This window comes from Dendrobates tinctorius, unplaced genomic scaffold (genome assembly GCF_039654945.1).
Source record: "Dendrobates tinctorius isolate UK_male_01 unplaced genomic scaffold, ASM3965494v1 ptg000099l, whole genome shotgun sequence".
Classification (NCBI taxonomy): Eukaryota; Metazoa; Chordata; class Amphibia; order Anura; family Dendrobatidae; genus Dendrobates; species Dendrobates tinctorius.
In genome coordinates, this window is record NW_027361767.1 from 5280837 (window position 1) to 5303962 (window position 23126).

Sequence of the window (23126 nt, forward strand, 5' to 3'; positions counted from 1 at the left end):
CAAGTGGATAGTCAGAAGCTTACTGCTGAGAGTTGCCAGATATAAGATACCGACCCTGATTCTCTGTTACCTGATCCTGCTTGCTTTGTACTTGTTGCTAACCCTGGACTGACTTCACCTTTCATCCACCTGAGCCTATCCTCCTAGTTCTGACTTAACCTTTGACTACTGATTTTCTCCTGCATCTGCCCTCTTTGGTTTTGACCTTTTGACCCAGCTAGTCGATGTTTCATAGACTCAAAGTATAAGATAACATTTTTTTTAAGGTTGTCTTAAAGTTGACTTTTTAGGGACCACCACTCCCCAGGATCCTGAGGATCCTGGATTCCTGCTTGCGGGGGGGGCGGGGGTCAGCGAGATCCTGCAAGAAGAAGCAGCTTTGTCTCGACAGCATCAAAGGAGCTCAGGGAGACTGATGCAGTGGCCGGATGCAGCAATTACGACAGCTTTAGGGCAGAGACAGAAAGCTCTATGGCAGGGGTGCATGACCTGCGGCCGAGGGCCACATGCGGTCTGTGATGCTATTCTGTATGGCCCCTGACTATCTGGTCATAAACACAATTGTCTGTATCCATTGACTTCTCACATGTATTTTCTTTGCGAGAGAGAAGAGGCGTGGTGTAGTGCAGATAGAGGACAGATAAGTACATATGGTTCACTATGTGCCACTATCAGGAACCCCAAATATTAGCAGAATGGGGGTCTTGTGACCCTTCCTTAGCACTTCTGAATGAATAGATGATGTGGCGAGGTATCCATACATGAATGAGGCTCTCTTCAATGTAAATTTTATGGGAGGAATGAAACAGATTTTAGTACAGTTAGGGAGCAAACAGGCGAGAAGGCGACTCTTCATTTTCATGATAGGTGGGAGTCCTGGAACGTGCACATGTCTGACATACAGTAAATGGCATTTATTTATAACATTTTATAAATGTCTCAGACCATAGTACCACTTTAGGTTTAATTTTTCATACAGGACTTAATATTTATGATTTAACTGATGAAAAAGTAACCAAAAAATTTGAACCTTTTGTCTTTTTATTTTCTCCAGACGACAGGATGTGGTGGTCTTTAGTGTACTGTACACCATCTGCTAATTTCAGAGCCGTATCACATCTTTCGTCAGACAAACATGTCTTTCTGGAACAAGTCTTCTACTTTATGCAACCAAATCTCGCCTAGATCCTGCAAATTATTTTAAAGTTTCTTGACGTTCTTAATTTTACCCCTACTATTTTGATAAACTTTCATTTGTCTTCACCTAGTGGGAAACTAATAACGTGTAAACTAAAAAAAGTAGACATTTAGTAATAAAAGCTCTGACCCTTGAAGAGATGGAGGCTGTCCACTGTCTCTCTATTTTGACAGCTGTGTGAGACTTTCTGCCTCGGAGCTTGGAGATACCACCTCTGAGTAGTAATATGTGTAGACAAGCTGTGTTCATGCTGGTTGTATTAATGGATGAAGTAGTGGAAAAAATGATTAATGTATATTGTGTAACAGCAGCGGAAGAGGCTACAAAAAACAGGTAAGACCTGTCAGGGGAATTTCAACTTTTATCAAGTGAAAGACGAGGACATCTGAATCCGATGAATACGTTTCCTTTATTACTTGCTAGCAAGGAGACAGGCGCAAAGTCAGCAGGTTGTCTGAAGGTAATACAATGTGATCAGGCTTATATAGGCAATAAAAGGTGTGGCTAACGTCATTAATATTTATATACCAGCGGCATTTTGATTTGGATTCACAGGTGCTTTTTACAGTTTCGGCATACAGTACTTCTTGAAATTTTGCCTTGCGTGTGTCTGTAGGCTACAGAGATAACACCTGCTATTTTAGGTGTTTTCCAGTCACGTTATACGATCTTTTGATGAAACTATATTTCTATATCTAAGGTTATACAGTATTAATCTCTATATGAATATATTGATAAATGAAATACGATAAGTCAGGGATGGGGCAAAGTATTTTGGTGCCTTAGGTAGATTAAATGGTGCCACCCCCCCTCCACTCCGAAGCAAAGGAATGGGTCAGAGACTAAGGCAAAAGGACCCCTAATGCACTTCTCCCCTTGACTCCGATGGGTTAGGTGGCAAACTCTGATGACAACTTCCACTAGAATTGTTACCTTTTTCACAATTTTTTTTTTATCGAAAGTAAGAAAAAAGAAAGTGGTGTACTTTAGGGATGTGATTCGACAGGGAGTGCAATTTCAATGTTAGATACAGAATCAATCTTTTTTTGCGTACCATTTAAACAATACAGGGGAAAAAATTGCGATATTCATCCCTGACATCCTATATTTAAAAATGTAGAACCCAAGGATGGTTATGGAAACTATCAAAGCGTATCTATAATTGGGGCAGTTTTGTTTCAGTTAAGATGTCCAGCATTTGGAAAATATCTTAATGGAAAATAAACATACCCCCATTATAAATCAAGGGATACATCGGATGGTTTTTGCGTCTGCCATGTAACAAATACAACTTGCACAAAACTGATGGTGGTTCTGGTAATGTCTTCTGGTTCTGGTGACATATTTATATATTTATGTAGTGATGATTGTTCTGGTGCTGTATTCATCTAGTGATGATGATTCTGGTGATGTACTCATCATCAGAACCATCATCAGTACATGAATACGAAGCAAAAATCATCATCAGTACATAATTAGAGCACCAGAGCCATCAATAGTACATGAAAATGGCAACAGAAACATCATCAGTAAATAAATACATCACCAGAATCACCATTAGTACATGAATGTCGCCAGAACCACCATGAATGCATGAATATATCACCAGAAAAACCATTAGTACAAGAACGCATCACTAGATCCACCATCAGCACATGAATACAACATCAAATCCACCATCAGTACATGACTACGTCACCAGAACCACCATCAGTAAATTAATACATCACCAGAACCACCATAAGTTCATGAATACATGAGAAGAACCAAGAGTACTTGAATACAATAGCCAAACTTAGTACAACAATCAATTGTAATATCAAGTCAGCACCATAAACAATTGTATCGCATGAACCTACAACCCTACAACTTTAAAAGAAAAAGTCAGTGTTATGCCGCACTCACCAGGAGGCGGGGCTTCGGTCCCGACGTCTCTCCCTCCGGTACGGCGGTCTCTCAGGAGCTCCCGTCGGGTGCGCACGTGCAGCTCTCGTCCCCGGGGCTCCTCCTCCATGTCAAGTTTGCGCTTGTGCGCTCCTGTCAGTGCTGTCCCCGGGTCGGTCCTCTCTATGGTAATGGAGGGTCTGACCCGGAAGCTGTAGTGGTCATGTCCTTTCTGGCTAGGATCTGACCCGGAACCTGTCATGGTCATGTACTATATCAGGCTACCTTCCCCTATGGGAGGTGCCTGATTATTGTTGTGCTTCCTGGCTGGGTCAGCTTTGTCCCAGCCTGGCTGTGCGCTGTTCTCAGGTCCTCTGCTCTGTCCGGTATTCTATTGTGTTTCCTAGCACTCTGGCCTCTCTTCACCGTGTGCTCTCTGCTCCTGCAGTTCCGTTCTCGGCTGCTCCCCGCAGCAGCCTCTAAGTTCTGCTACCTGTGTTCCTTGTTCTCGTCCGCAGTCCAGCCTCCAGTGTTCCTGCCGTCCTACTCCACTCCTGCCTCCAGTGTTCCTGCCGTCCTACTCCAGTCCTGTCTCCAGTGTTCCTGCCGTCCTACTCCACTCCTGTCTCCAGTGTTCCTGCCGTCCTTCTCCAGTCCTGTCTCCAGTGTTCCTGCCATCCTGCTCCAGTCCTGTCTCCAGTGTTCCTGCCATCCTGCTCCAATCCTGTCTCCAGTGTTCCTGCCGTCCTACTCCACTCCTGTCTCCAGTGTTCCTGTCGTCCTTCTCCAGTCCTGTCTCCAGTGTTCCTGCCATCCTGCTCCAGTCCAGCTTCCTGTGTTCCTGCTGTCCTACTCCAGTCCTGCCTTCAGTGTCCTTGCCGTCCTACTCCAGTCCAGTTTCCAGTGTTCCTACTCCTGTCATTCCTCCTCGTTCCAGTCTTCTGTCTCTCTTCATTCCAGCCTCCTGGTTCCAGTCTTGTTCTGTTATTCTTTACTCCAGTCTCAGTCTTACTCCGGTCCATCCTGGGCTGCCCCTCTCGGTACCGGCTACCGTGGTACTCGAACCCCTGGGCCTGCTCCTAACGGTCCCTGTATAGGGGTCGGTTCCATCTGGCAGCTCGCCCGGGGCCCCTCGGTGCCACGGTCCAGAGGGTCCACTCCCAGAGGTTCCTTCTCCAGACCACCCATGCTAACAGTCAGTTTCACAAATAAACATTTGCTTCCAGGTACCTTACAGAATACATCTTCTCTGGAGTTGTCTCTTTCTTTTCATCTTCATCTTGTCTAGATGACTTTTCACATCCACAGCTGTTCTCTGCACATCTCCCTCTTCTCCGGTCTTTTGCAGCACATCCCGACACACTGCCATTAAAAATTAGAGTGTTATTAAAATGCTTTCTGCATAAAAATATCTGTCCATATTCTAACCCTAAATAAGCCTCCTATAGTATATTGCCTCCAAATTGTCTACCATTATCAGATATAACTGCTTCATCATCCTCACTTTTGAACCACAGATGTTCCCTCTCTAATTTTCAATTACACTTTCTATATCTCCATATGGTCCCCCCACCATTAACCCCTTACCATATTAGGCCTCCATTTCACTCTGGCCCCTCTCAATATCCGTTCTGTGCCCCTTTTCACTCTCTGCCCTCATACTGCCCTCCACGCTGCCCTCTTCAAACTATAACCACTCCTCACAGTCCCCCTGTACAGTGTGATTGCCGCCACAGCTGCCCATACAGCATGATATCCCCAACAACCACCCAATATATAGTATGGTCACCACCATAGCCCACCAGACATACGGTAGTATCTTGTCAAGCACATCCCCCATAAATAGTATGATGACCAAAACAGCCCCCATGTATACTGTGATGGTCCCCACAACACTCCATACAGTAATATTGCCCACAAACACCCTAAGCACTATGATATTTACCTCAGCCTCCTATCCAGTATAGTCACGACATCCCCCAGTATAATGACCTCCACATTCCCATATACAGCATGGTCTCCACCTCTCCTTATATACTTTGCTGTCCCCCATTCACAGCCCTCATTTCATGGTCTAAATGCACAGCCCCTCATTTCATGACTCACCCGCTATGCATCTCATTTCATACCTCCCTTCCCAATCCCCTCACTTTATGCCCCCTTGCACAGCCCCTCATGTTATTCCCCCTATCTGTACAGATTTTCAGCTTATTCCCCCATCTGCACAGTCCATCAGTTCATTTCCCCATCTGCTCAGCCCCTCATTTTATCCCTTCTGCACAGTCCCTCAGCTTATTCCTCACATTTGCAGAGCGCATCAGTTAATTCCTCCCTAGCTGTACTGCCCCTGTTTATTCCACTTATCTAAACAGCCCCTCATTTTATTCTCCCCCCCTGCACAGCCCCTCATTTCATTCATCCTCCTCTGCACAGCCCCTCATTTCATTCATCCTCCTCTGCAGAGCCCCTCATTTCATTCATCCTCCTCTGCACAGCCCCTCATTTCATTCATCCTCCTCTGCAGAGCCCCTCATTTCATTCATCCTCCTCTGCACAGCCCCTCATTTCATTCATCCTCCTCTGCAGAGACCCTCATTTTATTTATCCTCCTCTGCACAGCCCCTCATTTCATTCATCCTCCTCTGCAGAGACCCTCATTTTATTTATCCTCCTCTGCGCAGCCCCTCAGTTTATTCCCCCATCAGCACAGCCGTTCAGTTTATTCCCCCATTAGCACAGCCCCTCCCCCAGGGCTGGCCCGAGAGATTACGGCCCCCTAGGCAAAACTATTTTGTTGCGCCCCTACTATTCTTGGCAGTAGATGAAAACTTGGGATATAAATTTAGGAGGAAAATAAACCACAACAACAATGATTAATTAACTCTCTCCTAACTCTTTAATCTTCTGAGAAGTTGTATAGGACAAATATATACAAAGTAATCAATAACACAAAACAAAAACGACCATAGGTAATTAAAATTTTTGTTTCCTTGCCTTTTTTTTTTAAAAGGATGACACTAGTCACTGAGATTAATTTGTTTAGCAACTTCAGATTCTATCGAAATTGTTGCCAACCCAACCAACCTCTCTTGCGTCATATTTGCCCTTAAATATGTACACTTTTCTTTCCATCCTTAAAACTTTTTGCCTTTTGAAAAGATTTTTTATAATTTTTTCTATTTTTTCTCTGGCTCCCCCTTTGGGTTGGCGCCCTAGGCGGCCGCCTAGTTCGCCTATATGTTCGGGCCGGCCCTGCCCTCCCCTCATTTTATCTCCCCCATCTGCACAGCCAGTCATTTTATGCCACCTCACACAGTAATATAAGAATTATAAGACAAAAGCTCATACTCACATAATCCAAGATCCCGTCCGACATCTCCTCTTCTGTGAAGTGCAGCAGTAAACACTGGATGGCGCCATCCAAGATCTCCTGCGTTGGCCTTCTCCAACAAGGCGTAGGTTGAAAGTGGCCTGCACCTTGCTGGCGATCCCAGCGGAGCAGGAGAGGTGACAGCTCCTCTGCTCCTGTCCCAGGCAGAGCATCCAGCAATTGTATTTGAGTTTGACAGACAAGAATAGAATTGAGTGCAGCCGGGGCGCAGGCAGAGGGAGGTGTGAGCAGTATCAGTGACTGACCCTGCTCCCCTTTGCCCGTGTCCCGGCCTTCACTGTGCTGAATGTCTGCGGCCGCAGGAAGATGCCAGGCGACCGCAGACATTCCACAATTTTTTTTCAAAACGTGCCCCCCTTGGGTATACAAGAGGTGTGACACCAGGCACGTGCCTACCCCTTATCCCAGCCCTACGATACATGATAAATGATACACTTATTACAAAAATTTTCATAACAAAACCTGTCAGAGCTTCTCTTCAGTGTTTCTGCTGTGTATGTAGTAAGTCATTTTGGAAGCAAGAATGCCACCTATAGTAGATAAATGCTTTACTATCAGCTATTACCCTTTCTATAAGACTAGGCTTAAGGAAACAACCATGTCCTTATTTGTCGGATTATCCTTTTAGAAGCAGCTGCATCTTCCTACTTTATCCGGACTGTGTAATACACCGAGCAGGACATATTATTACATGTCTGATGAATAACAAAATTCTGTATGTAGCATATACCGTTATCTGACATGACAGGTTAACTTTAACCGTTTATTAAAATGTTCCGCTGTTCTCGAGTTATTAACACTTTTCTTTTCTTTACAGCTCATTGCCTTGGAGACTGATCACCTCTGTGAGCCAGTAGAACATGTGCAGTGCTTACAAGCTCTTTCCTCTTGAGCTTGTAAGCGGTGCTCTGAAGCTGGCCAGTATCACACGAGCGCACTGTTATCTGCTACTCCTGGCCAGCTTCCGCACCGAAGTGCTTATCAGCTAGACATCAGAGGTGGTCGGTCTCCTCGGCAATGAGCTATAAACAAAAGAAAAGTGTTAATATCTCGAGAACGGCTGCAAATTTTAATAAACAGTAAATTGCAGAATTGCTTGTTTTTGCAAGCACTTATCGGAATTATCCATCTATCCACCTGCAAACATAACTAATATGTCTGTGATGTGTGAAGCTTTCTTGATTGATAAAACACTCTATTAAATGTTAATCTCATGTTTGTTACTTTTGATTCTTTTCCAGTCCCTACCTTCGTGCTTCTAACCTGATCCCAATCTTTGCAGGGAGATTTAAGAGGAGAAGCCATTCTGACATCTTGGAGGCCCCCTTCATAGGTACAGAATGATGTCTAGTGATTTCTATGTGTATCGCAAAGTTGTACTTACAGTCTATTGTAAGAGTTACAGAGTGGAACCAAGTACAATATTGTCTTGTTGCTTGACCGATAGATTGTAGGTTTATTTCCTTCCAGTGTCAGGGCTCATGCACATAGGTGTATTATGGCTTTGTGCAACCTCCAATTAGTATACAGCCGTAATATGGCACCCACCGCAGTTTATGGAGCCCTACTGCATCGTTGCATGTCTCTGATTTCACGTATAGTTATGTATGTTTATTTGACCCCCCCAAAATTGTGGCATTCTCAAATAGGTGGCATGCTAACCACTGAGCCATCTTGCACCATGAATATATGGTGGGATCCCATGGGATGTATGGAGCGGGCTCTGGAATGGATGTACAGAGCAGGCTCAGGAGTGGATGAATGGAGCAGGCTCAGGAGTGGATGTATAGAGCAGGCTCAGGAGTGGATGTATAGAGCAGGCTCAGGAGTGGATGTACGGAGCAGGCTCAGGAGCGGATGAATGGAGCGGGCTCAGGAGTGGATGAATGGAGCGGGCTCAGGAGTGGATGTATAGAGCAGACTCTGGAATGGATGTACGGAGCAGGCTCAGTAGCGGATGAATGGAGCGGGCTCAGGAGTGGATGTATAGAGCAGGCTCAGGAGTGGATGAATGGAGCAGGCTCAGGAGTGGAGGTATAGAGCAAGCTCAGGAGTGGATGAATGGAGCAGGCTCAGGAGTGGATGTATAGAGCAGGCTCAGGAGTGGATGTATAGAGCAGGCTCAGGAGTGGATGTATAGAGCAGGCTCAGGAGCGGATGAATGGAGCAGGCTCAGGAGTGGAGGTATAGAGCAAGCTCAGGAGTGGATGAATGGAGCAGGCTCAGGAGTGGATGTATAGAGCAGGCTCAGGAGTGGATGTATAAGGCAGGCTCAGGAGCGGATGAATGGAGCAGGCTCAGAAGTGGATGTATAGAGAAGGCTCAGGAGCGGATGTATAGAGCAGGCTCAGGAGCGGATGAATGGAGCGGGCTCAGGAGCGGATGTATAGAGCAGGCTCAGGAGTGGATGTATAGAGCAGGCTCAGGAGTGGATGAATGGAGCAGGCTCAGGAGTGGATGTATAGAGCAGGCTCAGGAGTGGATGTATAGAGCAGGCTCAGGAGCGGATGAATGGAGCGGGCTCAGGAGTGGAGGTATAGAGCAAGCTCAGGAGTGGATGAATGGAGCAGGCTCAGGAGTGGATGTATAGAGCAGGCTCAGGAGTGGATGAATGGAGCAGGCTCAGGAGCGGATGAATGGAGCGGGCTCAGGAGCGGATGTATAGAGCAGGCTCAGGAGCAGATGAATGGAGCGGGCTCAGGAGTGGATGTATAGAGTAGGCTCAGGAGTCAGTGGATGTACGGAGCAGCCTCAGGAGTGGATGTACAGAGCAGGCTCAGGAGCGGATGAATGGAGCAGGCTCAGGAGTGGATGTACAGAGCAGGCTCAGGAGCGGATGAATAGCGGGCTCAGGAGTGGATGTATAGAGTAGGCTCAGGAGCGGATGAATGGAGTGGGCTCAGGAGTGGATGTACAGAGCAGGTTCAGGAATGGATGTACGGTGCGGGCTCAGGAGTGGATATATGGAGCGGGTTTAAGAATGGATGTATGGAGCAGGCTCAGGAGTGGAGGTATAGAGCAGGCTCAGGAGTGGATGTATGGAGCAGGCTCAGGAGTGGATGTATAGAGTGGGCTCAGGAGTGGATGTATGGAGCAGGCTCAGGAATGGATGTATGGAGCAGGCTCAGGAGTGGATGTATAGAGTGGGCTCAGGAGTGGATGTATGGAGCAGGCTCAGGAATGGATGTATGGAGCAGGCTCAGGAGTGGATGTATGGAGTGGGCTCAAAAGTGGATGTATAGATCATGCTCAGGAGTGAATGTCTGAAGCGGGCTCAGGAGTGGATGTATAAAGCAGGTTCAGGAGCGGATATATGGAGTGGGCTCAGGAGTGTCTCAGGAGTGGAAGTATAGAGCAGGCTCAGAAGCTTATATAAGGAGTGGGTTCAGGAATGGATTTATAGAGCGGGCTCATAAGTGGATGTAAAGAGCAGGTTCAGGAGAGGATATCTGAAGCAGGCTCAGGAGCGGATGAATAGAGCAGGCTCAGGAGCGGATGAATGGAGCGGGCTCAGGAGCGGATGTATAGAGCAGGCTCAGGAGTGGATGTATAGAGCAGGCTCAGGAGTGGATGAATGGAGCAGGCTCAGGAGTGGATGTATAGAGCAGGCTCAGGAGTGGATGTATAGAGCAGGCTCAGGAGCGGATGAATGGAGCGGGCTCAGGAGTGGAGGTATAGAGCAAGCTCAGGAGTGGATGAATGGAGCAGGCTCAGGAGTGGATGTATAGAGCAGGCTCAGGAGTGGATGAATGGAGCAGGCTCAGAAGTGGATGTATAGAGCAGGCTCAGAAGTGGATGTATAGAGCAGGCTCAGTAGCGGATGTATAGAGCAGGCTCAGGAGCGGATGAATGGAGCGGGCTCAGGAGCGGATGTATAGAGCAGGCTCAGGAGCAGATGAATGGAGCGGGCTCAGGAGTGGATGTATAGAGTAGGCTCAGGAGTCAGTGGATGTACGGAGCAGCCTCAGGAGTGGATGTACAGAGCAGGCTCAGGAGCGGATGAATGGAGCAGGCTCAGGAGTGGATGTATAAAGCAGGTTCAGGAGCGGATATATGGAGTGGGCTCAGGAGTGACTCAGGAGTGGAAGTATAGAGCAGGCTCAGAAGCTTATATAAGGAGTGGGTTCAGGAATGGATTTATAGAGCGGGCTCATAAGTGGATGTAAAGAGCAGGTTCAGGAGAGGATATCTGAAGCAGGCTCAGGAGCGGATGAATAGAGCAGGCTCAGGAGCGAATGTCTGGAGCAGGATCAGGAGAGGATGTCTGAAGCAGGCTCAGGAGTGGATGTATAGCGCAGGCTCAGGAGTGGATGAATAGAGCAGGCTCAGGAGTGGATATCTGGAGCAGTTTCAGGAGAGGATATCTGAAGCAGGTTCAGGAGAGGATGTCTGAAGCAGGCTCAGGAGCGGATGTCTGGAGCAGGCTCAGGAGTGAATAGAGCAGGCTCAGGAGTGGATATCTGGAGCAGTTTCAGGAGAGGATGTCTGAAGCAGGCTCAGGAGTGGATGTATAGAGCAGGCTCAAGAGTGGATGTATAGAGCAGGCTCAGGAGTGGATGTATAGAGCAGGCTCAGGAGCGGATGTCTGAAGCAGGCTCAGGAGTGGATGTATAGAGCAGGCTCAGGAGCGGATGTCTGAAGCAGGCTCAGGAGTGGATGTATAGAGCAAGCTCAGGAGTGGATGTATAGAGCAGGCTCAGGAGCGGATGTATAGAGCAGGCTCAGGAGCGGATGTATAGTGCAGGCTCAGGAGCGGATGTATAGAGCAGGCTCAGGAGCGGATGTATGAAGCAGGCTCAGGAGTGGATGTATAGAGCAGGCTCAGGAGCGGATGTATAGAGCAGGCTCAGGAGCGGATATATAGAGCAGGCTCAGGAGCGGATATATAGAGCAGGATCAGGAGCGGATGTATAGAGCAGGCTCAGGAGCGGATGTATGAAGCAGGCTCAGGAGAGGATGTATGAAGCAGGCTCAAGAGCGGATATATAGAGCAGGATCAGGAGCGGATGTATGAAGCAGGCTCAGGAGTGGATGTATAGCGCAAGCTCAGGGGCGGATATATGGAGCGGGCTCAGGAGAGCATGATTACAGTGGGCTTTTTTAAACACAGGTGTGAGACATAGTTCCATTTCTAAAGTATGTGAGACCCTCATCTATCAGATATGTATACATGAATGTGCCCTGAATGTCTGAGATAGTAATAACCTGTCCTGACTTATCTATTTTCGTAAATGTTTGAAACAAATGCGAAATAACAATTCTGAAACCTATTCTGAAACCTTTTCTTTCTACATAATCACTGTCCTCTGTTATTCTTCCTGGAAATATGTGAAAAAATTAACAATAGGGTGTAACCATTTCTCATAATTAAAGTGATTTGTCCTGAGAAGCTGACAACTGATTGGATAGGGACAATGTAGAGACACCCCCCCAACTGCTAATTTATTTATTAACTGTCGGATTAGCAGAGAAATGAACATTCCAGAATTGTTACTTTATGGGGGTACACGATCTGCAAACACAGAAATGCCTTAGGGTCGGACCCCCACTTTTACATTGTTTATTGTGTAGCCTGAGGAACGTCATGTATGTCCTACAATACAGTAGAAGATTTCACAACATTTTATAGCATACTGCTCATACTCCCCTCCAAAGCCACGGATGTCAGAGTCACAGCTTATAGGAACTATGTGTGCGCTGGCGGTTGGTTCGAGGAAGATGTGGTCTGGTGGGTTTACAGATTCTGTTATCTATCAATCTTGTCTTCCGCTATAAACCCTCTAAAGTGAAACACATGAAAGAGAAGAGGTTGATGAGAGAAGAACGATAGGGAACGACACAGGTGATTATGTGTTAAAGCACGAGAACTTAGAAAGATCGGGGAAGACGGGGTAATCTGCGGATCTGTCACACAATTTCTGTTTAAAGGTAATAATATGCAAATAGGTCCTAATCCACTCAATCGCTCTACGTATTGCGGTGAACCGTCTCTCTGATCGCGGAGGACCGTCTCTCTGATCGCGGCGGACCGTCTCTCTGATCGCGGCGGACCGTCTCTCTGATCGCGGCGGACCGTCTCTCTGATCGCGGCGGACCGTCTCTCCGATCGCGGCGGACTGTCTCTCTGATCGCGGCGGACCGTCTCTCTGATTGCGGCGGACCGTCTCTCTGATCGCGGCGGTCCGTCTCTCTGATCTGCTCACAGAGGCAGTCACAGGAACGCTTTCCATTTAAGTATCAACTGATTTATTGGTAAAAAAAAATGTGCTGCATAAACCAGTGCAAAATTAGATAACAAACATGGCCCTTCTGGCATAACGGGATACCAAAATGGCTGTGGGGATCCAGCCGCTCAGGGATAAAAAAAAGAAACGAGGTTCAGCTCACTTTAACATGAGCACATCTCTAGAGATCTCATCTTCAGAAACACCGAACACTGAATGAGTCCAAAGGCTCCACATTTAGCTTCTGGCCCACACCCTGGGGTGGAGAGGCGGTGAACAGCCTCACACCCACTTTTCAGCTGTTCACTAAAGCCCAGCCCTTAAAACAACCGATTAACCCCTCACAACACTTAGTATGCTGGAGCACTTTTCCAGGTTCATATCACTGAGGCTAACATCGTGAGTGGCACATATCTCTCCTCCAGTATTTTACCAGTGACCTTCTCACAATATATACTATGTGGACAAATATCCATCTAGTATACAGTATGTGGATCAAATGGGGCTCCTCCACCTTACACATCCAGGAGCTTTCATGACTTCTCATTCTACATCCACAGGCATTACTATGGAGTTGCAGCTATAACAGCTTCCACTTTTTTGGGAAGGCTTTCTACAAGGTGTTGTGGTGTCCATTGGAATTTTTGTCCATTCATCCAGTAGAGCAATTGATGTTAGAGAGTGGCCAGGCTGACAATCTCTGTTAGAGTTTATCCTAAAGGAGGGGGCTGAGGTCCAGACACTGTGCGGTCGGTCATGTTCTTCCACCAAACTCACTCAACCATGTCTATGCGGACTTTGTCCACCGTGCACAATCATGGGGACAAAAATGGGCCTTCCCCAAACTATTCCACCAAAGCTGGGAGCTGTAATTGTCCACAATGTCTTGTGTTTAAGATAAAGATTTCTCATCACTGGAACTAAGGAGATTGAGGCCGAGCCTGAAAAACAAGCTCTGTAGTTATGGAGTCAGGAAAGTGTTGGTGACTTTTCTGCCCTCTGCTCCTCAGTACTGAGCCCCCCGCTCTGTAACAATATGGGGTCTCCACTCTTTGGCTGAGTGGTTCCTTCCACTTCTCGAAAATATCACTCACGGATGATAATAATAATAATAAATTTTATTTTTATAGCGCCGACATATTCCGCAGCACTTTACATTTCAGAGGGGATTTGTACAGACAATAGACATTACAGCATAACAATAATCACATAGATTATAACAAATACCAAGAGGAATGAGGGCCCTGCTCGCAAGCTTACAGTCTATGAGGTAGACACGAAAGGTGGGTGGTAACAGTTGCCCTGATTGTATGGACCAGCCATAATGTTAAGTGTGTAACAGTACAGACACAGAGGGCTAATGGATGCATAAAGCATGTGGGAACATGATGCGGGGAACCTGGTTATGGTAAAACTTTTGGCTGTGCCACACAGGGATAGATTAGGTTAATGTGTTGAGGTGATAGGCCAGTCTGAATAAATGCATTTTCAGGGCACGCTTAAAATTTTGGGGATTGGGGACTAATCGTATTGACCTGGGAAGTGCATTCCAAAGAATTGGCGCAGCACGTGTAAAGTCTTGGAGACGGGAGTGGGAGGTTCTGACTATTGAGGATGCTAACCTCAGGTCATCAGCAGAATGGAGGGCGCGGGTAGGGTGGTATACTGAAACAAGGGAGGAGATGTAAGGTGGTGCTGAGCTATGGAGGGCTTTGTGGGTGAGGGTAATAAGTTTGTACTGGATTCTGGAGTGGATGGGTAGCCAGTGTAATGACTGGCACAAGGTAGAGGCATCGGTGTAACGATTGGTGAGGAATATGATCCTGGCTGCAGCATTCAAGACAGATTGGAGAGGGGAGAGTTTGGTAAGAGGGAGACCGATTAGAAGAGAGTTACAATAGTCCAGATGAGAATGAATAAGAGAAACAGTAAGAGTTTTTGCAGAGACAAAAGTAAGAAAAGGTCGAATTCTAGAAATGTTTTTGAGGTGCAGATGACAAGAGCGAGCCACTGATCGAATGTGGGGGGCAAAGGAAAGCTCGGAATCAAGTATGACCCCAAGACAGCGGGCCTGTTGCTGGGGAGTAATAGTGAAACCACACACAGAAATGGCAATGTCGGGTATAGGTACATTAGAAGAGGGAGGAAACACCAGGAGTTCAGTCTTTGACAGGTTCAGTTTCAGATATAGTGAGGACATGATATTAGACACAGCGTTTAGACAATCGCCGGTGTTTTCTAGAAAGGCTGGCGTGATGTCAGGAGAAGAAGCGTATAATTGGGTGTCATCAGCATAGAGATGGTACTGGAAACCAAATCTACTGATTGTTTGACCAATAGGGGCAGTGTACAAGGAGAAGAGGAGGGGGCCTAGAACCGATCCTTGGGGGACCCCAACAGTAAGGGGAAGGTGAGAGGAGGAGGAACCGGCAACAGATACAGTAAAGGAGTGGTCGGAGAGATAGGAGGAGAACCAGGAGAGAACGGTGTCCTTGAGGCCAATGGAACGGAGCATAGTGAGGAGGAGCTGATGATCCACAGTGTCGAATGCTGCAGAGAGATCCAAGAGAATTAGCATGGAGTAATGACCATTTGCTTTAGCTATTATCAGATCATTAGAGACTTTAGTGAGGGCAGTTTCAGTGGAGTGTAAAGAGCGGAAACCAGATTGGAGAGGGTCGAGAACAGAGTTTTCTGAGAGATAGCGGATAAGACGGGAGTGGACCAGGCGTTCCAGGAGTTTAGAGATGAAGGGAAGATTAGAGACAGGTCTATAGTTAGCGGCACAGTTTTGGTCGAGGGATGGTTTTTTAAGTAGTGGATGTATGATGGCATGCTTAAATGAGGAGGGAAAAATACCAGAAGAGAGAGAGAGGTTAAATATTTTAGTTAGGTGAGGGGTGACAGCAGGGGAAAGGGACTGGAGGAGCTGTGACGGAAATGGGTCACTGGTGCAAGTGGTTGGGCGAGAAGATGCAAGGAGCCTGCTTACTTCTTCTTCTGTGACTGGTTCAAAATCAGAGAGTGAGTTAGATGCAGTGGGGGAGGGAGGACAGTGCATGGTATGAGGTGATTGGGAGATAATTTCCTGTCGGATCTGGTCAATATTTTCTTTGAAGTAATTGGCCAGATCGTCAGCTCGGAGCTCCGTGGTTGGGGCCTGTACTCTTGGATTGAATAGAGAATGAAAAGTGTCAAAGAGACGTTTCGGGTTATTGGACAGTGAGGTGATGAGGGTGTTGAAATAGGTTTGTTTGGAGAGGTGAAGGGCAGTGTTGTATGTTCTAAGCATAAACTTAAAATGGATGAAATCTTCGTGTAGATTGGATTTTCTCCACAGACGTTTGGCGCACCTGGAGCACCGCTGCAGGAAACGTGTTTGCACCGTGTGCCAGGGTTGTCGCCGTCTGTGTTGTGGTGTTCTATTTATAGGGGGTGCAAATTCATCCAGGGCACTTTGAAGTGTTTCATTGTAATGCTTCAATGCAGAATCAGGACAGGAGAGGGAGGAGATAGGGGCCAATGAAGACTGCAAGTTCTTCAGAAGTTTCTGGGTGTTAATGGCCTGTATGTTTCTATAAGTCTGGACAGTGGGGGTGACCTGAGCAGCCTGGCAGTTCTTGATAGAGAATGAAAGAAGATTGTGTTCAGAGAGCGGGACAGGGGAGTTTGCAAAATCATCCACTGCACAAAGCCGAGAGAAGACCAAGTCGAGGGAGTTTCCGTCTTCATGCGTTGGAGAATTAGTAAGCTGCGAAAGGCCAAACGAGGAGGTTAGAGATAAAAGGTGAGTAGCAGATGGGGAGAGGGGAAGAGCAATGGGGATGTTGAAATCTCCCATGATGAGGGTATGGATGTCACAGGAGAGAAAATGTGGAAGCCAAGTGGCAAAATGATCCAGGAACTGATGGGAGGGGCCGGGAGGACGATACACCACCACCACTCGCATGGAGAAGGGGGTGTAGAGTCTGACGGCATGGACCTCAAAAGAAGGGAAGACTAGTTAGGGTACTTGAGGGATAACCTGAAAGGTACATTTTGATGATAGGAGCAGACCAACGCCTCCACCTGCTCTACTGTCTGATCTTGGGGTATGAGAGAAGTGTAGTCCCCGTATGAAAGAGCAGCAGCAGCGGTGGTGTCTGACTGCTGGATCCAGGTTTCAGTAAGAGCCAGGAGGTTAAGAGAATTAGAAAGGAAGAAGTCATGGATGAAGGAGAGTTTGTTACACACTGAGCGAGAATTCCAAAGTGCACAATTAAGAGAGACAGATGGCATGCAGGGAATATTAATAAGATTAGAGGGGTTTCTAAGTGTAGCAGTCGGGAGGTTTGACTTTCTATAACATGGGGGACCAGGGTTGGGAGCAATGTCTCCTGCGACTAGGAGAAGGAGGCTAGAAAGAGTGAGCAGATGGTTAAGTGATTTGTGAGAGCGTCTCTGATGTTGAATGGTTGGACTGACTGGATCTGTGCAATTTAACAATGTGAAAAGAGCATGAGTGCTATACATAGGAGAGGAAAGGAGTGAGGGGCCGATATGGTTGGAGTGTAGAGAGTTAATGCCAGGGCGGTGGATGTGTGTGAATGCAGCGGCCAGGATATAAATTACACAAATGCATATGGTATATATTTGTTGTACTCCAAATGTACAGGGAGTAGATGTATATAAATGTCTTACCTGTCTCCTGCCCTGTCTAACTGCCATGTTATAACTTCCAGTAGTACTTTGATACATGTACTTCAATTACATGTGCATAAATGCCACCCCTGCATAAATGCTCCCCCTAGCTAGGTCTGAATATATAGGAGGTTAAGGCTAAGATTTTTTTTTTTTTGCTCTCTCTCGTCTCGTTAATCAATCACACTAAATTGAGACACCAGGACCCAATAAAGTGTTGTGGTCAAATAAACACATGTCCAGCACTACATGGATCATAAAGCACTTTGAAAAGTTTCTTGACCTCACAACATAAGGGGACAAGCAGAGTAAGTTAAAAAAAAAAACTATATACCAGATATAAGCTTGCAGAGTTGAAAACACATAGATAGCATTCAGGATTAACTGCTTGCTGACATTGAATGGAGACACAGGAGTGGATTCAGAGCAGAGATTGGAAAAGCTGGTTACCTGTATGAAGAGAATAGAGATGCGTGTCACATTCATCCATGTTATAACTGCCAGTAGTACTTTGATACATGTACTTCGATTACATGTGCATAAATGCCACCCCTGCATTGGGAGAAGATTTAAGAGGAAGAAATGTCATGGACGGACGTGTTACCCCGGTGTCTCCTATTACAGAACCTTGTATCAGTGAGCTCTGCACCACCGACCATTCTGTCATGTCATACGTTAGCATGAGTGGCCGGAGGTTATACTCTAGGAGGCAATGGGGCTGAATGGGAAACCTGAATTCAAAGGTTAAAGGGGTTTTCCCACGGACAAAGATAATTTTAAAGTTGATGTCAATCAATAGATCTTGGAATAATAATAATTTTCACAATTGGATGTTTTTAACAAAAATGTTCCTGTGCTGAGATAATCTTATAGATGTGTCTCTGATGTGTACTGTGTAATGGCTGTGTCTGACCGTACAGGAACCTGGTCTGATCATACCACATTTTCTCAACAGGTGAGGACGCCAAAGAGAGTATACAGACAGGACAGCATGGGCTCACAACTGATTCTTTTTGTGAGGTAAAACATTTCCCTGCCTGTTTTTAAAATATGTTTTACCTCAAACAAATAATTATTTGAGATCCCGCTCTGTAATGTCTGTATACATTTTTTCTTCCTCCCCTGCCCAGGAGCTGTGGTATGATCAGACCATGTCCCTGTACGGTCAGACACAGCCATTACACAGTACACAGCAGGGGCACATTTATAAGATTATCTCGGCACAGGAACATTTTTTTTAAGACACATCCAATTGTGAAAATTATTATTCTTACAAGATCTATTGATTAAAATGAACTTTGTGTGTCCTAATATTTTGAACTTGCAAGACTTTTAGGCAGGTGTGGAAAGCATTCTGCAAAGTAGTTATTCTTTTTAGAAAATAGAAGTGCTAATAGTCAATCAATATTTGGTGTGATGGCTCTTGCCAAGATTGAGAATTAGAGTTTGATAATATTGGCGCATTTTCAGACTGTTTAGTCAAAAGTGGCTAATGAAGTTTATTATATTTGGAGCATCTTTAGACTTGTCTTGTCCAAGTACACTATTATCAGTGTGAGCTTCTCAGTCTGTGCACGGTATGTGTGTCACGGACGTCTGGATTCGCCCTAAGGCGATGTTCCCATTGCATTATCTTCCCCATTCAGGTCTCCATCTGTATGCCTGAAGGACAAAATTCAGACATTTCCGCAACAGAGCAATCTGACCCAGTGAAGACAGAAGTTCACATTACCAAGATAGGAGATGACAGTTGGTGCTTTTAAAATTCTATGGAGGACGGAGGAGCTAGAGGCAGACATAGACATTCCGCTGCAAGTTCTCCTGAAGCCATGGTTACAGTTCTCCATAGAACTTTATGAGCACCAACTGTCATCTCCTGTCTCAGTAGTGGGAACATCTGTAGTCACAGAAGACAATGAAGAATTTGATTTCATTTTGCTAACCCTATGTTTTCATCCCATAGTACGACAACCACAAAAAGTCGCCCGTCGGGTCTTCACTAACAGCCGTGAACGTTGGAGACAGCAGAACGTAAATGGCGCCTTTGCTGAACTACGGAAACTGATCCCCACCCATCCACCCGACAAAAAGCTGAGCAAGAATGAAATTCTCCGCCTGGCTATGCGATACATTACCTTTCTGGTTGGTCTGCTGGGCGACCAACACAACTCACCTCCTAAAACTTCTCCTTCAAAGAGAAGATACACACAGACTGTCCATGATTTGGTCCCAAAGATCAAAGAAAGTCGAAGCCCTACTGCTAACCTGCCTCTTCTGGAAGACAGGGAGAAAAACAGACAATTTGAGGGATCAGTGTCTCCAATGTGTGGGAGCTGCGGGGATAGCATAGAAACTGATGAGGAGGAGGAGGGCGACAGAGAAAGTGTCTCCTCCTCAACGAGTACAAAAATCGCTATGATCACATCAGAAGTGAGGGAAAGCCGGTGAGGATCGTGGAGGGAAGGAGGCCTGATCTTCCTTCAGAACTTCACTCTCTTGAATGGACACACTGGACCACGTCACGTTACAAAACTGTCTTTCATTTTTATATTTAGTGCTCATAGGTTGGTTTACTTTCATTTATGCGAAACTTAGTCCAATGTCTCCAGATGACGTTACCTCCAGAACCAGAATGGTCACTGCATCACTGAAAGGAGCATTTCACCCACTGTCCAAGTAAAGGAAGAAAATATCGATGTTTCTTTGTAGTTTAAAGTGGTTTAGACATGATAGTTGATAACTTGCTGGTCGTGGTCGACCACTGCTACATCCATTCCCTATGGAGCTGTGGGGCCATGTGATTGGCTTTTTCCCGCAGCCCCAATATCGAATATCAAAGAGTGGCTCTGAAACATTGAAAAGGTGCAAATTTTTCCATTATCCTTTTTTTCTGCTCCCATTCCACATTTTTTTTTTCTGGCTTATAAGGAGAGATCAAGCTGCAGCTCTTAACTGCGACAGCTCTGTATCTCACTGTACAATGACTAAAGGGTTTTTTCCAAAAAACAAAATTAATTTTAAAGTACATTTTAATCAATACATCTGGGAATAATAATTAGTTCCAAAACTGGATGTGTTTAAAAAAAAATTTCCTGTGCTGAGATAATCTTATAAATGTGCCCCTGCTGTGTACTGTGTAATGGCTGTGTCTTACCATACAGGAACCTGGTCTGATCATACCACATCTCCTGGGCGGGGGGGAGCAAAAGAAAGTATACAGACAGGACAGCACGGGATCAGCTGTGAACATTTCCTCGCTTGTTTTTTAAAAAATGTTTTAGCTCAAAGTAAAAATGATTTGTGATCCCGCGCTGTAATATCTGCACACTTTTTTGCTTCCTCCCCTGCCCAGGAGATGTGGTATGATCGGTCAGACACAGCCATTACTCAGTACACAGCAGGGGCACATTTATAAGATTATCTCAGCACAGGAACATTTTTTTTAAACACATCCAATTGTGGAAATTATTATTTCTCCAAGATTTATTGATTAAAATCAATTTTGTTCACGGGAAAATCCCTTTAATCTTACATGGAATGAGCTGTTTCACTCAAAAGATCACCAATGGTAAAAGATGTTTCACTGAAAGATTAAAGGAATTCTGTTACCAGTTTTTTTCTGTTACCCCATCTGAAAGGGACGTGATATAAAGGCAGATACCCTGATTCCAGTGAAATTTCAATTCCTGAGCTGCTTCATACAGTTTTGATAAAACTGCTGTAGATCTAGTAGCTCTCTAAATGCTGAGCCCTGTATAACCCCGCCCATAACACAAATTGTCAGTTTTCTGTGTACGCTGTGCATAGGCAGAAAGCTGATGGTGATGGGGTTTTACAGAGCTCTTGAATGTCAAGCTCTACTTGGCAGCAGGTTTACTGGTCCGCTAATGATAATCTCCTCCTGATAAAACTGTGATTTTATAAAAAATATTACCGCAAGAAGCCCTGTAAGTGACACATCGCTGGAATCAGGGTCTCTGACCCTACGTCAATTAGCTGGTAAAAACCTGGTGATGGATTCTCTTTAAGCAAAAAGATTCACGGGCCTCAAGTGATTGCGAAGTGAGGCTGTAAAAAGGCCGCGGTTGCTGCGGTTAAGAGCAGCAGCATGACCGCTAGGTGTGAATGCAGTCGAATACTGACGTAAAAAACGAACAGAATATACAAGTACCCTCGGGGGCCAAACGAAATATTGCAGCAGGACAATGTGTAAGAAGGAAGCAGCCTACAATTAGCAGGATCTATGTGCTACAGGCCGCCTCTGCTTTCCATACACCACTGGTGTCACTACGTTATTATTACAGATCCCTGTACAATATGAGCTAAATGGAATATCTGATTCCCCCGCCTGCAGTAATATTTTGCACAGCCCTGTGTAACATATTCATGGAGCCGCGGCCGCACTACAAATCCCAGGATTGCCGCTCTTGCCGTGCTGCTCGCAAGAGTTCTGCGGTTTTGTTTTTCTAGAAACACAAATTCAGCAGCTGACGGCGCAGCCTGGGACCCGAGCTATTTAATGGCCGGAACAAAAGAATGGTCCACCAAGCGACCTTGTGCGAAACAATGACTGGAATGCCGCGCTCCAGAGAGAACAATGTGGACGCTTTCATGCAATGATGTTATATGTATAGTGCAGCCAACAGTCACTGTTTCCCCGTGATGCTGCGGGACAAAACAAGAAATAGAAAGTTCAAAATTATTCCCCATCGAATTTCCAATCTTAATTTCTTTACACACATCAGATTACAGATTATATATGTCAGTAATGGAGAAATAGGATACATAAGTATGTACGCGAACCCAGCAATGAATAAACCATACACACACATATACACCCCTCATCATTGAAACTGCAACATCGAGGAGGAAAAGTCATGAAGATGTGTTACTTATATGGAAATGATGGAAATTCAGTGTGAGCTCCGCGCGCAGAAATACACACACTTAGCTGCTATCAATGACATTATTAATTACTGTTTGAGGAATGTTATGCACTTGGGCAAATCATCAAGATCCGCTGCTGGCAGCTCCCCTTGCAATTGCTGATCTACAATGTCCTAGTCGTGTTCAAAGTGACCCCACAGGCTGCTCACATTAGCTCCATCAACATGACACCTGGCCCCAATACAGTAATAGTGTCTACTATTCTTACCCTCATATAGTAATATCCCCCATTCTGCTCCCCCATACAGTAATATCTGCCATTGTAAAATAGTTATAATATCCTCAATATAGTAATAGTGTCCCACATAAAATATACTGTCCCTAATACAGAAATAATGTCACCCATTCTGCCTCTAATATAGTAATAAGGTTCCCCATTTAGTATCATGTTCCCCATACACTATAATGTGTCCCATTCTGGCCCCAATATGGTAATAATGGCCTGTATTCTCACCCAAACACAGGAATCTTGTCCCCATTCTGGCCCTATGTAATTATGTCCTCCATCCTGACGCCCATATACTAATATTATCCCTCAACTGGATCATATATAGTAATAGTGTCCTCCATCATGGACAATATAACTTTCCTGTCTGTGGCCCCCATACAGTATAATATCCCCATTGTGGCCCCTATACAGTATAATGCTCCTCATTTTGAGCCCATACAGTATAATGTCCCCCTCTGTCGTCCCCATACAGTATATCCTCCTCTGTGGCTCCCTTAAAGTATATACTTCCCCTCATTTTTCACCCTATACAGTATAATGTCCCCCTCTGTGACTCCTACGCATTATAATTTT

General features: G+C 45.6%; 1 protein-coding gene across 1 annotated transcript in view; it reads left to right on the forward strand.

The window, feature by feature from the left end:
- Nucleotides 1–22086, forward strand: part of LYL1 (LYL1 basic helix-loop-helix family member) — a 75723-nt gene extending 53637 nt beyond the window's left edge. The window contains exons 3-4 of the mRNA XM_073587472.1: nt 7715–7806; nt 19341–22086. Coding sequence (XP_073443573.1) covers nt 7715–7806; nt 19341–19825 — 577 coding nt within the window. The 3' untranslated portion in view covers nt 19826–22086. The remainder of the gene's footprint in view (nt 1–7714; nt 7807–19340) is intronic.
- Nucleotides 22087–23126: the final 1040 nt, after the last annotated feature.